Source organism: Tachysurus fulvidraco, chromosome 2 (assembly GCF_022655615.1).
Source record: "Tachysurus fulvidraco isolate hzauxx_2018 chromosome 2, HZAU_PFXX_2.0, whole genome shotgun sequence".
In the NCBI taxonomy this organism is placed as follows: domain Eukaryota; kingdom Metazoa; phylum Chordata; class Actinopteri; order Siluriformes; family Bagridae; genus Tachysurus; species Tachysurus fulvidraco.
In genome coordinates this window covers 9,503,086-9,520,060 of record NC_062519.1, presented here as the reverse complement: position 1 = coordinate 9,520,060, position 16,975 = coordinate 9,503,086, and the positions used below count along the sequence as shown (strand labels likewise).

The 16,975-nt window shown below is 38.5% G+C and overlaps 1 protein-coding gene across 5 annotated transcripts in view; it reads left to right on the top strand.

The window, feature by feature from the left end:
* Positions 1 to 15,528, top strand: part of ephb2b (eph receptor B2b) — a 138,423-nt gene extending 122,895 nt beyond the window's left edge. For all 5 annotated transcript variants that reach the window (XM_027165513.2, XM_027165512.2, XM_027165508.2 and 2 more), the window contains 5 exons: positions 1,952 to 2,167; positions 2,368 to 2,517; positions 8,118 to 8,311; positions 9,044 to 9,199; positions 10,362 to 15,528. In XM_027165513.2, the coding sequence (XP_027021314.1) occupies positions 1,952 to 2,167; positions 2,368 to 2,517; positions 8,118 to 8,311; positions 9,044 to 9,199; positions 10,362 to 10,470 (825 nt within the window). In that variant the 3' untranslated portion in view covers positions 10,471 to 15,528. The remainder of the gene's footprint in view (positions 1 to 1,951; positions 2,168 to 2,367; positions 2,518 to 8,117; positions 8,312 to 9,043; positions 9,200 to 10,361) is intronic.
* The last annotated feature ends 1,447 nt before the right edge of the window (positions 15,529 to 16,975 follow it).

The window sequence follows — 16,975 nt, the reverse complement described above, 5'->3', positions numbered from 1 at the left end:
AGTTCTTGTTGTTTAGAGATAAATAAAAGTTTTAACAGGCTAAGATCCTAACACAGTGGTGAGCACATTTGGAGCTGAGGTTTGCACGTCACTATCTCTTATAAACTCTAAAATAGTCATGCCCTGAAAAAGCTTTAACTATGAAAAGATTTGTCAGCTATTTTTTGAATTACTGGCCAACTAGTGAAAATTAATAGTCATGCTTTTCCGATCTGAACCCACACCTCGACTGGAACAGAATAAATCAATTTAAGATTTCTGAACCCTACTGTTTAATGTGAGCAGATGTTTATTCTGAAAGAAAACATCCTTTTACTTTCAAGAACCTAGTGCACCAGTGTAAGTAATGTATGCATGTGCATACATATCTTTTAAAACAAGTATTGTGACTCAGGACATTTGCTGAAAGCACCTTAATCCATGTGTTACAGGTGTACATTGAAACATCTAAAACATTATTATGTTTATATATATATATATATATATATATATATATATATATATATATATATATATATATATATATATATATATATATATATATAAAAACCATAAACCACTGACTTTGTGAAGGTATTATTGTGAGAAAGGAATGGTTCAAATATGACTGGAGATAAACATATGAACATATAATCAAGAAAACCTGAACACGTACTTTGCTCAGGTTGTGAATCGAAATTAGTTTGGGCTAAGAGTTCCTTTAATTAAACTGTATGCAAACAGTGCAGGGAGATTAGAATGGTGGTTTGTATTTGTGAAGGATTTGAAACTTATGAATAATTTATAGAAGTTAATTGCTGTGGAGGTTTGGAATGAGGGTGATAAATTAGGAGACGGCAGGGGCGTGAGGAGGAGCTCAGGTTGTTTAATGAGGAGGAAGGGTTTGTGTGAGGGTTTTAGTATGTCCTGTGAGGACTTCTTAGCAGGATATGCTAACAAAAATAATTGCAGAATTAGCTTTTATTTATATAACACCGGACTCTTTAGGTACATATTGATTAATATCACAAGCCAGGCTCATTATTCTGCTTCCTATTATCATTAAGCATGGCATTTTTTAACATGAAACCAGAAACCACACAATGTTACCCTGTTAAACGACAGGATAGGAAATGCAGAATTATCTCTCAAAGCATTTTTAAAGATGTGGTGTATAGTGCCATGCTCTGAAATAATCATACAGTGTGCAGTAAACTGTAGTAACAAAGCATTGCAGTGAACCTCCCAGATTTTTATGTATGAAACCGAGACTTTATAAAAACCAAAGCTTAACCATAACAACAATCATAACCATACAGCCGTAATGACAAAAATTACCACTGGAAATCATAACAAGCCTCCACATGTGAGACATTCTCTTATATTCTATACATCTACATACACTGTCATTCAGCACAATTCCTAAACAAAGGAAAAATGTCTTTTTAAATGTGTCCTGATTTATCTGTGTACTGTAACTGCCAACTATTGAACTGTTGAAAACAATAAAAAGAGTCTTATAAAAAATGGTGCCCTAAAACAATTGTAATACACAAACCACCAAACACACAACAAAAGACGGACATGTCTATGCACTTGACCCGTGTCTGTCTGTCTACACAAAGCCTGCTGCTCTCATCTCCTGCGGCTCCTGTGGTGGGTCTGCAGATGGGTGCAGCTGGAACCACAGCTGGGTCAAAGCAGCAGGAGCTCCTTCTTCAGGACTTTATGACAGTCTTGGAGAACAGCTGAAGGATTTATCAGGGCTCAGTATGGGACAGGCAACATCTGCTCTCTCATCCAACTTAGCATCTACCAGAATGCTTTCTGTCTATTAGAGTCATCGTTTAATAAAATAAAAAACCTACAGAGAAACTTAAACCAGTACAAACGAATCCTGAAAACATCTGCTCTCGTACCCAAGCCCCTGTTGTGCTAACTGCTTATTCTTTATTATTCTGATATCTTACAGCAAAACGATGGGCAGTTCACTGTGATCCAGCTAGTAGGCATGCTGCGTGGTATTGCCTCAGGAATGAAGTACCTCGCTGATATGAATTACGTGCACCGTGACCTGGCAGCCCGGAACATCCTAGTTAACAGCAACCTGGTGTGTAAGGTGTCAGACTTTGGGCTCTCGCGCTTCCTGGAGGATGACACATCTGACCCCACCTACACCAGTGCTCTGGTGAGAGCTCTTAATTATACTCCACTATGTAGCACTTAGTCAAGTTTGGTTTTATGTACATTTAGAAGAAAAAAAATCCAAACTCCTGCACATTTGTAAACCAAATTTCTTACTGATATTACAGATAATTTTTACTGGTGTTATTAATTTTTTTTTCTTATTACAATTACTCTCCCTAAACCTTTGATTCTGTATGACAGGGTGGGAAAATCCCTATTCGCTGGACTGCACCTGAAGCCATCCAGTACAGGAAATTCACTTCAGCCAGTGACGTGTGGAGTTACGGCATCGTCATGTGGGAGGTGATGTCCTACGGAGAGAGGCCATACTGGGACATGACCAATCAGGATGTATGTAATCAGCTCCATTTTTAACACACTATTTTATCCTATTTCTATTTTCCTACTAAGGAATGTAGTAATTTCTCTATTTTCACTGCCCTATATTGTATGTCTTTACCCCTCTAGTGATATAAAAATTCATTCAAGTTGTGTTGAGTATAAACTGTAAAATCTAGTATAGAAATCCTGGTTTTACCAAATTTAACCCTCCTTATAAAACCACCATCCACGTTAAAATAGTCTTATTTGATAATATAACTAACTACTATATATTTTCATTGACTCTATATTTGCGATTCACACATTTAGCTGCATTGCATGTGTCATGACATCCTCCTATCAAAACAACAAGCTTCATTCAGGGCACATGTTCATGCTCTGTTGTTGCATTAATAGGGTTATTATGAACAGGCTTAATTTATAGAAATAAATAGTTTTTCTCAGAGGGACAGTGTTCCTGTGTAGTGTTAAATAGTGTTGAATGCAATGCACTACTGAGGTGACATGGTTATTTTCTAATACGGCTTGGCTTCGAAATGAATATACTGAGGCTACAGGATGTATGCTAAGGCCGCTAATTAATATTTCAAGGTCATGCAGTAAGGCTATCATGGTCATCATGGATTGTATTGCTTAAGCCAACAAGGTAATATGTTCTAAGAGCATCATACATAATATGTGGCTCCTGTACATAGTGGCAGAAATGGATAAAAAGTCTATTCACTTTAAAAATTCCCTTAAGGGGACACAGGGTAGTGCTATATCCATGTTGCAACTCAAGTGACTCCAGTACAGTTTAATACGTCATTCCAAGGTTGAAGTATAGTGTAGTATTAATCATCTCCATGCATGGGTAACTGTGGTCTATTCAATTGATTTCTCTTTCTCTCACTCATTTTAAAATACAATAGTTGCCACGAGTTAAGTAGTTCATGGCCACAAAATAGATCATGGGAACCATAACTCATAGATGTAATATATTAATTTTTGCTAGAAAGGGTGCATTATCCTGCTGAAAGAACATTATCCTGCTGCATATTGTTGCCAAGAAGGGGTGTACTTGGTCTGCAACATATTTAGTTAGGTGGTAGGTGTGAAAGTAACATCCACATGAATGCCAGGAGCCAAGCTTTCCCAGCAGAAAATTACCTAAAGCATCACAGTGTATCTGCCAGGTGGTCTTGTTCTCTTATTGAGCACTGCGCACACACACACACACACACACACACACACACACACACACACACACACACACACACACACACACACACACACACAGGTAAACAATGGAGACATGCTCAGCCAGCCACATATAAAAGAAAAGGTGATTCATCAGACCAGGCCACTTTCATCCATTGCGCTATGATCCAGTTCTTGCCCATTGTATTTTGTCAGTGGACAGAAATCAGCATGGACACTCTGACCAGTCTGTACATACATATTTGTCTATTTACATGCAAGATCATTATTCCAGTTAATTGTACATAGATGTATAGTGTGTGAACATGTATGAAATGTATGAGTTAAGACATAAAATCAATAATGGTTTGGCCTAAAATTAGTCTTTAAACATCAGGGTCTTATTAGCTCACTACTTCTTCATTCTCATGTACTCATTTATACCTGAGAGCCAATGGGGTGTCTCAGTAGGACCTCTGGCCTATGTGTGAGTGATGGATAAGGGCAAAGATGCAGTGTGGAATGAGAAGCGAAGGTAAACAACAGCACTGGTGGTGCATCATAAATCTGCTGTACACCATTTAAGGCTGAGACCCAGAGTCTACTTCAGCTAAACTCTGTTAGCCTCTATAGGGTCTGCTGCATGGGATGAGATTAAACATCGGGCCTGATCCCTTTGTGGTGGTTGTAAAATTGCATGACTGGATATAGATGGAAAGGAAAATGAATTTACGCTGCACATCTTTAACCTTGTATCATGTATCTAAACTAGGCACAAAATAAGATTAATTAATACAGAGCAAGAATCACGTACAACGGTGAAGCAAACGAAGAACCGAACATAAACACTTGTGAGAAAGAAATTTATTTCATATGCAAAGCATAAGGCTGTGCTAACTGTTCCTGCCCTTGACTGCAGTTTCCATTTGCAGCATCCCCCTGGGTAGCTGAGAGGAAAGCAAATTACGGGTCCAGATAATGAAAATAGTTTGAAACTGAAAGAGTGAACACTAATGTGCTAAGAGAGAGTGCAGATCTCAGCGGTTATCTTATTAGCAGCTCCAGATAGCGTTCCACTGCCCCATCGGGCTGTGAGTTGGATTCAGCTGGATGAGATTAATCAGGCACTGAATAGAATTCTGTAATGCCCTAAATAATGAGCTGGAGCATGGAGGGTCTCAAACGGTCCTGATACTTTTTTCTTCCTCAGCTTTGGTTTGAATCTCACCTTTTCTTTGTCATGCTGAAGTTCATGTGGTACCTCAGATGCTCTCAGTAACAACTCGACACTGACATAGGAAGCAGGGTGCACAGAGATGATGTCACTCCCCCACAAAGCCATGAAGATAAAGTGGTGTGGAAACTGCTGTCTCTCACAACTACGGACGTGAAGCTAAACACAGCTTCCAGCACATTTTTTGCAAACCTAGAATCGAGTCAGTGTGTAAATTACTGTGCATGTTAATTACGTTTGGCCCGACAGTTACATCGCACCTGAATTCGAGTGAAAGCTGCAGAGGACGGAATTAGACAGCAGAATATCAGAAAACATTTAAAACACTGCTGAGTGGCAGGAGCCAGCTCTGAAACAACACTGTGTCTATTATTGTTTACTTTCCATCTAATTCTCTCAGATGGAATGAATAAATGCAAGGCCTTCGGACAGTCCAAGAGTTTATACAATCTGTATTTTTCTATCTTATTTCAGACAGCAACTGTGTTCTCCTGATTAATAGCCTGTGTATGTGTGTGCACATGTGTGTGTGTGTGTGTGTGTGTGTGTGTGTGTGTGTGTGTGTGTGTGTGTGTGTGTGTGTGTGTGTGTGTGTGTGTGTGTGTGTGTGTGTGTGTGTGTGTGTAAGTGATGATAAATTGCTTCCCTGGGTCCCCTTCAGACAGAGATAATGATCACAGTGCATTTATGAAGAGAACAAATCAATCCGTGGTTTCTTGCAGTGAAGCAACCACTGTCTGGCTTCCAAACTTTTATCACTGGATCAGGATATGTCGTATAACCCTATACAAAAACACCGTGTTCTTGTTTACTTATTAAAGTGATGTACAACATGCCCTATGTTGTGCTGAGACTGAGGTTAGAGTGTGCATTACTGTACATTAGACTCAATTCATTAGACGGTAAAATAGCGCTCATGATGCTGGTACATTGTTGCCCTTTAGCTACTTTTGACTTACTGCAGTCTAATGATTTCTTGTCTGCAGGTTGGAGGTTGGCAGTTTTGCATACATTATTTCTGTTTGATTATTATATCTGTATTTTACAAGACAAATAAATAGATGTCATTCTGTAAATATTACAGAATATACAATATACAGTATAGTAATATAAAGTTATCATATTTGAGTCTGATCCACAGGGTTTGGGGGAATTTCATGGTTTTAATGTCAACACTGCACTGTTAAGTTAGATCAGAAGTGTACCGCAATTCATTTTTCATTTGACTGAAAATGTTCCTCATTTTTTGATTGCATAACAAATAGTATATATAAATTATAAATCATATATATTTATTGCTCTTTTATTGATCATTTACAGTATTAATGGCATCTCGCAGCAGACATAATCTCCTGGAAGCACTTATTCAAAAATTCCATGTTTTCAAAGATTTTATGCAATAGTTTCAACACTAATGACATGAAATGTGGGAACAAATTTTCTTTTTATATAATTTATCATATCATAAGGTATTTTATTCTGCTAATTTACATATTTAAACTAGATTCTGATAATGTCTCTCTGAGAATGAACCGGGCGTAACATCATTGTGTCAAAGACTACCATAAATACCACTTTTATAACCTCTTACCTCTTGCCATTTACAACTGGTGAGCAGAGGTATATGGCAAAAACAGGCAGGTATGATTTCCTTTTTGAGTTGTGGAAGAAAGTCTTCTGGACAAATGAGATGACATTTAATCTCTCATAGAATGATGTAATGAGCAAAAATTAGGGGAAAAAATTCTGCTCGTGGTCCAAAGAATACCACCTCATCAGTAAAACATGGTGGCGTGAGCATGTACGGCTCCTAGTGGAACAGGCTCATTTGTCTTTATTGATGATGTGTCTGCAGACGCTAGCAGCAGGATGAATTCCACAATATACAAGTGCATCTTAACTGCTCAGCCAAGTGCCTTAAAACTTACCTGCCAATTTATCTAGAGTGAATCAGAGCAACTATGGAGGTTTGAAGTAAGAGTTATTTTGGTTTCTAAAGGCTATATTGCATGTCAGAAGATCAACAGTTATCATCCAAGGTCCCCAGTGATTTGAGTTCCTTACATTTGTTTTACTATTTTATTTATCTTGGTACAATGGTCCTTGAAATCAGAAACTGTGCGTAAACAGGCATTTTATCTCTAATGTATATGCTTCTCCAAGTATTTATTAGTGTTTAAAGAAGGCTGTTTTAAAGGATGTGATGTTAGCAGTAAATATCTAGTATCTAATTAAAATTGAAACAGTAGGTCATGTTCACCCATAATTATAGTTTGCTTGACAAAATACAGTAAGTACTACTCATTTTCCGAACACTTCAGAACATTTTTGAGGGGATGTAACATCAATTTACAGTAATCCATGATCTGTAAGCAGGACATTATATAATTATTATAATAATCATTCTTTTTTTTTTACTCCTACTTATGGCTAAGACTCATGGTCTCTTTGGGGTGGAAAAAATAGAACGAGACTGTGTTAGAACACTACGAGAAAGTGGATCAAATGAAAAGTATGTTGAGAAAATGTATGCTTTCACTTAAGTCTATAAACAAAGACAAAGAAAAACCAACAAAGAGGTATAAAGTTTGTAATATTTTTGTTTCAGAACAGCAGACACAGCCTAGTATCCACTTAGGTTCAGTAAAAGCCCACAAATCATCATTAAATGTCCACATTTGTCCTCCTGCATTATATTATATAGCCGCACAAAAACGCTGTACACTCCCTTGACCGCACTTAACCTGCTGACCTCACGCGCACACGCGCACACACACACACACACACACACACACACACACACACACACACACACACACACACACACACACACACACACACACACACACACACACACATAATTGAGTGCAGTTCCACTTTAGCCACTGCCTGGGTGTTTTAGAGGTTTATGCCTAAACTGTAGGAAGCAAACACAAGATTGGCCACAGATGCGTAAAACTGGGTAGTTGTTTGAGTGGATATAACTTGAGTGTTGCATGAAATGTTTTTAACAAGACTTTGGACAAGAGTTGTGCTCTGGATTTTTTCATATGAAACTTTTTGGATAATGTGATTATTATACATGAATACCAGTACTAGACCACTACATAGTATGTGCTATGTTCTCCTTCACACCTAAAGCCAAGATCTTTAGACATCTGCTAAGGTCTCAGGACATCTTTCTTTCTCTCTTCAGGTGATCAATGCTATTGAGCAAGACTACAGGCTGCCTCCACCTATGGACTGCCCCAGTGCCCTACACCAGCTCATGCTTGATTGCTGGCAGAAGGACCGCAATAATCGTCCCAAATTCAGCCAGATTGTTAACAACCTGGACAAGATGATTCGTAACCCCAACATGCTGAAGGCCATGACACCTCTTTCTTCAGGGTAAGACCATCGGTGATCATTTGCATATAAGACATGAATGTAGAACAAGATTGAGCCAGTGCAGAGTTAGATATACTCACGGTGTAAAGGCTTATGGATGAGAAAAAAGCTACAGCGTGATATAAAACGTTTGCCACCATTTGTACAGACACAAAAGAGACTAAGATGTTGGTGTAAGTGTCTGTGCTGGATGTGAAATGACATCCTGTGAAAGAGAAATATGCCATATAATGTTTTAAATGATCTGAAATTATTTTTGGGAATGCTGCCCTCAGTCCTATGTATAGCCACCACTTCTGACCTAGTCTAAAGCCTAGGGAGTGGATATTTATGTACATATTCACGTCTGAGCCCACATATACAGCACAAGATATATAATATATTTATATGAGAGACCTTTGAGTGTGTGACCTTGCACCAGTTACAGCAGTTCTCAACCTTTAGCCTTTCAAACCATATTTAACAAATAGATTCTTAAAAAGTCTCTATAGAACAAAATGTCTTTCTTTTCACTTCTGGCTTAATAAAAAGAAACAAAAATATTTATGTTCAAGAGTTGGGCTTATTCTGTTGCAAAAGTACAAACAAAAAGTGATTGTGAAGCAGTTCTCTGATCTGCGTCAACATTATTAACTGTTTTTTTATGAGTAATGTTTATACAGAAAAGCAAAGCAGATAGAGTGCAGCATAAATACAATAACACAATGTATGTCTACTGTCTGTCATGTGCAGTGTACACTTGCCCTTGCTGGACCGCAGCATGCCTGACTTCTCCAGCTTCAGAAACGTGGACGACTGGCTGGATGCTATCAAGATGGGACAGTACAAGGACAACTTCGCCAACGCTGACTTCACCAGCTTCGATCTGGTCTCACAGATGACAATGGAGTAAGTGGTGTTGAAAGTAATATATATATATATATATATATATATATATATATATATATATATATATATATATATATATATATATATATATATAGAGAGAGAGAGAGAGAGAGAGAGAGAGAGAGAGAGAGAGAGAGAGAGACCCATGTAAATCTCCACATGGCCTTCAGTCTCACTTACTTTTGGCTGCATGGCTCAAGTGAAAGAAGATTTCTGGAGATTTTGGAACTTATTTCCATGGCCAACATCAACACCATCAACTTTACCATTATTGTGCATGTACAAATCTTTGCTCAGTCTGTTACAAGGACTGGTTAGAAGTATGTCAATTATTTTAATACAGATTACAATGTGTTGATGAAAAGATTTAATTCTTGGCCATGTGGAAACTTTGCTCTGTAACATATTACGCCACAGGGATGCATGTCTGGAGAAGACTCTGTGTGTGTGTGTGTGTGTGTGTGTGTGTGTGTGTGTGTGTGTGTGTGTGTGTGTGTGTGTGTGTGTGTGTGTGTGTGTGTGTGTGTGTGTGTGTGTGTGTGTGTGTGAGAAAGTAAGAGAGAGGGAGAGAGATGCAGGTGAAAACATTCAGGTATACTAGAAACCCCAAGGTTAGCAGACATCTTTGTTTTTTCATTGTTACCCCCATTTGGTTTAGAGTTCGGATGATTTTTAAGATGAATAATACTTCTGTTGTTTTGTCTGACATCGTTCATGATGACATGTAAATATATTCTGGGAATCTGGAATTCATCTTTCTAATCATGGTTGTCATGAGATGAATGTACTGCCTCTAAATAAACCCTGCTTTCAGAGTTGTTTAGTAAATATTTGCTTTAAAAACTTCATTGTTCCCAGCATTTCTAATTCAAGTCCCTACAAGAAATATGAGCCACAATGATCATCTGTCAGATTCCCTTCTCCTTAAATCACTGGCTTTGATACCTGCACAAACCAGACACACATCCCAACAAAAACAAAGACATGGCGTTGTTTTAAAGTTATCTCACAGCAGCCGATGGAAATCATGTTTGGAAGGAGTCCATTTCATTTTGAACTGAAATGCTGTGTTTATTTTGGCATGGGGCTGGTGGTCTGTGTAGAAGCACTACATGTTTTCCTGATATCTTTGCTGATCTGTATGTTTGCGTGTGCTCTGCAGGGACATCCTCAGGGTGGGAGTGATTCTTGCGGGTCACCAAAAGAAGATCCTCAACAGCGTGCAGATGATGAGGGCGCAAATGAACCAGATCCAGTCGGTGGAGGTTTGACCTTCTGGCCTGATCCTGCACACGGAGGCAGGAGGGACAAGTGGACAGATGGTGGTGGATGTGTGCTGAACCTGATTTTTCCCTTTAGGCCACCATTTTTTCCAAGGAAATCATCAACAACACTTCTGCCCCATCCATCAGTTGTCACAACTGCCAAAACAAGGAGCAAGGAGGAATTTTCACCAAACAAGAGCATGCCCATCTTCTTGCTCTTGCTCTTACTTCATAACGATTATTCATTTAATTTTATTTTTTTTGTCATCTATGTTCTTTTTAATGATTTTTTTCTAAAGATTTTGTAAAGGAAAAAAGCTACATGAACAGAAAGGATCTATATGATATATAGATACGTTTAAAATTGTAGATGGATTTCACTGAAAGGCTACCCTTTAAAAGGGCAAAATACACCGAAAACAAAGGTACATCATCACGCAATGTGCTCTATTATTCTATTTTATTGTGGAAATCATTCAGTAGGAATATTGACTACCAGCTCAGAGGCTACAAGTGGAAAAAAAAAACATGGAACTATAATTCCTGTGCCATGATTAAAAAGGCAGAGAAACAGAGATAAACACCATGAAATGGAAACTTCCTCTTGACTGCCGTTATTGCCATGAAGGAAAATAAAGACACTTGTATCATTTAGCTGTTTGAAACACCCAAAGCAAATACAAAAAAAAAAAAAAAAAAAGTAATCTCTCCTAAATAGTAATCTCGTTGACTGTGTGGACTTTGTAGTGAAGATTTCCTCTGCTTCCAGTCACCATGGGAAAAAGACCATTTTTTTTTCTTATTACAGACATCATAACCTGCCAAATAGGACATCGTTCTGTCCTACCTCATAGCTCGTAGGTCCTTCTGTACATATCAGATGCACTTGACATCGTCAATGTAGTCACCAAGTGTGTGACTGTCTTCATTCAGGCAATGATGGGGTTAATATGATTGTTCATAGTTTCCCCCTATTTTAAATCAAATGTTTGTTGTGGAATTTAATAATTTACTACATGACACATCATATATTGATTCCCTTCAAATATGTAGAGATAAAGGCTTTGGGTGTTTTTTCCCCCATTATTATTATTATTATTATTATTATTATTATTATTATTAATTTACATTTTACATAGAATGACCCTGAATAAACATAGGTGTTGATTTTTTTTTTACACAGTTTCATTTTTTGTAGGTTCAGCATAGAATTAAACTATCAAACTAGGGGGTCCTTTTCAGTATCAGATGGTGTTTTCCATTGGGGCGGTACTGTGAACATGAGCGTAGTGTTATAATGGTTCCAGTGGCCGTGGCATTACTATTATAAACTGGTACTGTTAGCACACTTAGCAAGTGGCAGGAGAACAGGAGAGGATGAGTTCTCCCTTTTAAATGTTTTTTTTTTACTCATTCACATCCCCAAAACAGTGGGTCTCCAATGGTACTCAAGATGTCTGCCTTGTTACCAACATGAAGATCATTAAACATTAAAAAAAAAACAAAAAAAAAAAAACATGTAAATATCCATGTAAGAAATATGTGTTGGATTTTAGTGTACAGAATTTTGTTGTTGAAAATGAATCAAGAGCTGTTTAATCTGGGCCTTTTTTTTCTATTAGAGAGAGATGATGGGGACTGTGGGATTCATCCTTTAGAATGGTCATAGTGAGCAGTGTGGCTGATACTGAACAGACACGAAAACCATAGCCACCTCCGGCTGTGCTACATGATGTGTGTGTGCGGTGTGTGTGTCCTGGCATGGAGGTCACTTGTGGTTAACAGTGCTCAATTACACTTTGTCTAGCTCAGCTCACCAGAGACTTCCTCCGCTTCATAACCTCAGGGTTGACGTACATCTTTAATACATTTAAAACCCCTCGGTACAGCGCAGCTAGTCACTTCGACCACACTTCAGTTCACATAAGCTCCGTTGGCTGGTTCTATGCTTCAGAGTGGCGTGATGTGAACGGATTAATCCAGCACAGTACTCATCTGGCGCCGATTTTCTGACCACAGATGCATCAGTGCTGCTTCTGCTGTGCATCTTCATTTGTTCCCATTACATGAATTCTTCCATAGGAATGTCTGTTTATCTCTAGTGGCATCATGCTGTATACACACACACACACACACACATATACACATGTAGAGTTAAAATGGGCATCTAATACACGTGTGTGTGTGTGTGTGTGTGTGTGCGTGTGTGCGTGTGTGCATGCGTGCGTGCGTGCGTGCGTGTGTGTTGATGCCCATTTTATCTCCAGTAGGCATAACTCTCAGGATTAATTCCCCATCCCTCTTTGATCAATCCCATTTTACTGTTTTCATCATTTCTTTTGTCTATCTAGGTGGCTTTTTTCCCTCAAGAATAGCTTATTATTTATTTAATATGTGACTATCAGGATTTTGCCCACAGCGGTTCCATGAATCAGCGTGACTATTTAATGGGCTGGTGGATAGAGAAACAGATTCTGAACTTTCTGAAATTCTTCACTGATGCCACACTTTTGCAAAACCCTTAACACCTGCTCCAGCACTCCAATAATTAATGGCACCTCAGTCTTCCTCAGAATAGCACCCATTCTTTCTTTCTCTCGTCTCCGTTTGCATACCAACTCCCGATTTGCATTTGAAGGACGAGTGACTGCATTATGTTTGAATTTCTGTTGCACAGTGAAACTGAGAGGGAGATGGTTATCAGATGACTGCTTGCTGTTGTATTACAGTGGAAGTGCAATGTGTTTACCTGCTGTAGTATAAATACCACTTCTGCATCTGAAAAGTAATGCAGCGTTTATTCAGCCCTGGTTGCTCTTCTTAAATAAATGCACTGCATTCGAAATGAAGTGAAACGACATTTAAAGACTTTTCGAGAGTCACACTTTCAGGGGCTTAGAGTTTATGTTCATTTGAATAGAATTAAGCTGTTTGAAGAAAATTAGGAAGACTCCCTGAACAAGTATAAAGGTGAACATATGTAGATGAGTAAGAGAAGGTCATCTAATATTTCTCATTATCAGGCAACAATAAAAAAGAAAAAAAGTTTAAGCTTAGTAATCATGTTTGCAGACATTTGAACTCATTAGAAGCCTCAAATTGACTTGTGTTTTTGGCAGACATTTCTATAGACTTTTCTAAAAAATATATATATATTTTTTAAATTAACTCTCCTGATTAATTCATTAATTAATAGTCTTCAGACGTGGAAAGTGTTACATGTTTTTTTTTTACAAGTAAAAGTAAAATATTAAAAGGGTTTTGTAAGGATTATTGTAATATTACTTGCTCATTACAGTTATTTATTTAAAAAAAATAAAGTCTGCCAAGAGCTCAAGTCCATTTAAAGCTTTAAATGTCTAGAAATAAGATTCCTATTTAAATGTGCTTTATCATAATCTCCTAAATGCGAAAGATGAGATCATTTCTGTATATTTAATACGATTTCACTTGACATCAGTGCAAATGTCTCACAACATGGTGATGCTCTTTGTGGTTATAAATATCACCACACATCACTGAAGGATTCTGATATCATTACATACAGGTTCGGGTTTTGTTTTTGTTTTGTTTTTCCTTTCTAGCAGGTTATTAAGTATAACTGTGTTAGACAGTGTGTATGTACAGTACGTGTATGTGGGTGTAAAGGTACACCTTATGTGAGGCTTAAACCACTTTGTACCCACGAAATAATTTGTGCTCTTTAAGCCAGACACTGTCCTCAGGCACAATGTGACAGCACTCTTCTCTAATATTAAGTCTTTTTACATCAGATGCTTCCATTTTGTAACTTATACAGTATTGGCTCTGCTCTTCATTTTCACATCATTAATTTTTTTTTTCTAAACCCATTAATCAGCAGAAGTGTCCGTAACCCTGTATTCTCTTTAAAAACTCTTTACAAACAATCCTTATGCTCTAAAAACAGACTCACTATTTACCCAGGCACATTGAATCCTAATGGTACAGATTTTTTTTCCTCCCGGTGTGTTTTTACAGTAACTACTAGACTGATGTTAGATCTCAGCAGGAGTCCGACCGCTTCATCCATCTTTCTGTTTCATATTCTGTCCGTCCCTTTATTTACCAGAATGCTGTGTAAACTTCAAAGTCGTAATAAATAAGATGCGATTGTAAGTGTGAAAGAATATTATGCAGAGCGAGTAAGCGACTCGTATAGGCCATTTCATTGGATTGTCTCACCGCAAAACCATAACATACCGACGGTGGAATTTTTAGGTTATTTGTCATGTCACGCTAGTCAGGCTAAGAACTCAGAAGTTGATCGACAAGATATCATGTGCTCAACTGGATGGTATGTGTATAAACACTCAAGCACCACATGTCACTGAGCAGTGATTAAAATAACTAACAGAGTCATTTAGGTGGTGACAGTTGTGCTGTGTATACATCTTAACCGCCAACAATTCTCCTCTCTCACCACTGGCAAGTTTAATCATGACTGCCGTGGCACTCCGCTCAGTTTATAAGGCCTTTTGCTAAAAGCTGAGAGCGACAGCAAGCTGTGAACGGCATATGCTTTCGTTTTCTGTAGAACCATTCACCAACTGTGTGCCAGTTGTAAAATGGAACCGAAAGACCATTTTGTCTCCGTGTTACAATGAGCAGTGAATGTAAACACAAGATGTCCCTGGCTCCTTCTGGTGTGGCCCGCGTCCTCCAAATATGGTCCAAAGCGTTCAGGAGAGAAAATGGCTCCTAAATGTGGAGCTGCTGCTCGTAGCATAACTGTGCCCTCTGGTGTCTGGATGGCAATACTGCAGTATGGCTGTGATGGAGCTTCCCTGTGTCTCAGCTCTGATTCTGCATGCAGGATAGGGGACAATTCTCCCTGTGACAGGCAGAGCGCTGTCCACCCTCACCACTGTGACACACATGGGAGGTCCTGTTTTTGATGTATAAAATGTACATTTGACTGTAACCCTGTGAATGATGTAACAATTTCATTATTTGTAATATTGTTATCAGTTTATTTTCTAAAAATGCCGGAAAAAAGCCCAACTTGACTCTCCTCATTAAAAGTGAAATGAGATCTGTTATAAACCTGTGTCTGATGTCGCTTTCTTACATCAATGTAACATATCAGGCTTTGTTCCTGGATTTCTTGGAAATGGTTCTAAGAGAGATCTTGTCTGCATCCATTTATGCCTCGCATGAATGCCACAACAGCTTTTGTGCTAGCATCCCTGTGTGTTGAACTCCACTAATCCACCCCTCCCTCATGGTGGCCTCCAACGTCTACTCGCATCTCTCTCTAGTTTCCAACACTCGTTAGCAGCTAGACGTGTGAAAGCCTGCTGACCCCTGAGTGACCTCCCCAAGAGTGGCATGCCTGATAAAAAATGCGAAGGCTAAGCGAGTTCAGGAGTTCACCATCGGGAACCTGATGACAGTCCAACAGCTCTTCTGGTTTAATCCAGCCCACCCGTGTGCCCCTTTTTACGCCCTGTTAAACACCACAAGCAGCAAAAGCAAAGCCGCCAGATCTTTAGCGTGTTGAAGAGGTTGTAGGTCTGGCTGATTGTCCACCTGAGACAGCTCTACTGGAAAAGCCCTGGATTAGTGAAAAAAAGTTCACATTTAACACCCGAGTGATTTATAGCGGAGAAATCGCTCTCACACAACCTGCCATGCAAAACATTTCGCACCAGAGTTCTTTTTTCCATACACCATTTCTTGTCAGGATCATTTTTAAGAGATTGTGTCCCGGTCAAAAAAGGAAACTGTAAACCTAATGGAGCAGCGACCATAAGTTTCCCTGTGTGATTCGCTTCTTTTGAATAGCTGCTAATAGTGCTCCCTGCTATGTAATCATCACTGATCAATGCTCAGGCGCCACCATTGTCACACATGTGGATCCTGCAGACACTTAATAGCAACTATGGACAATTAAAGAGCAATCAGTAGCGCTTGGCCTGTAATGGCTGCAGAGTTTCCCTCCAATCCAACCGTAAGGTGCCTTTGGCAAGCCAACTATAACTGTGATGGCTATTTATCATTGCCCAAAAATGTTTAGCCTGTAATGAGAAGTTTTTCCTGGCTTGCTTGGTTCCATATGATGCTATGAGCCTGTTGTCCACTGCCATTAAAAAACACTTTTCAAATCCTCTGATCTGCATAACGGCATCTTTGCAGTTCTCTTTTCAAAACACAAAGCTAATAAATCACTGGATCTTTATTTTCTCTTAATAACTTTTTTTTCTTAAATGGGGCAGACTTTTCCCCAAGAGTAGCAATCATTTTGAATGAGGTTTCTGTTTCTGTTTCTTAAAAACATGGCTCAAATGTATTATAATGAATATAATGATAATACAGTGTCTGTATTCATCTATAATAATGCTTCCTCAGTTCTACTGTTTATATATTCAATATCCAAATTGTATAACAAACACAGTCCAGTAAAGGTTCCAACCCAGTGTAACATTTCAGACAGGCGAGTACAAGGTCAAATCAAGATGTCTGGCAGTAGAGCTTACACCAATTATATAAC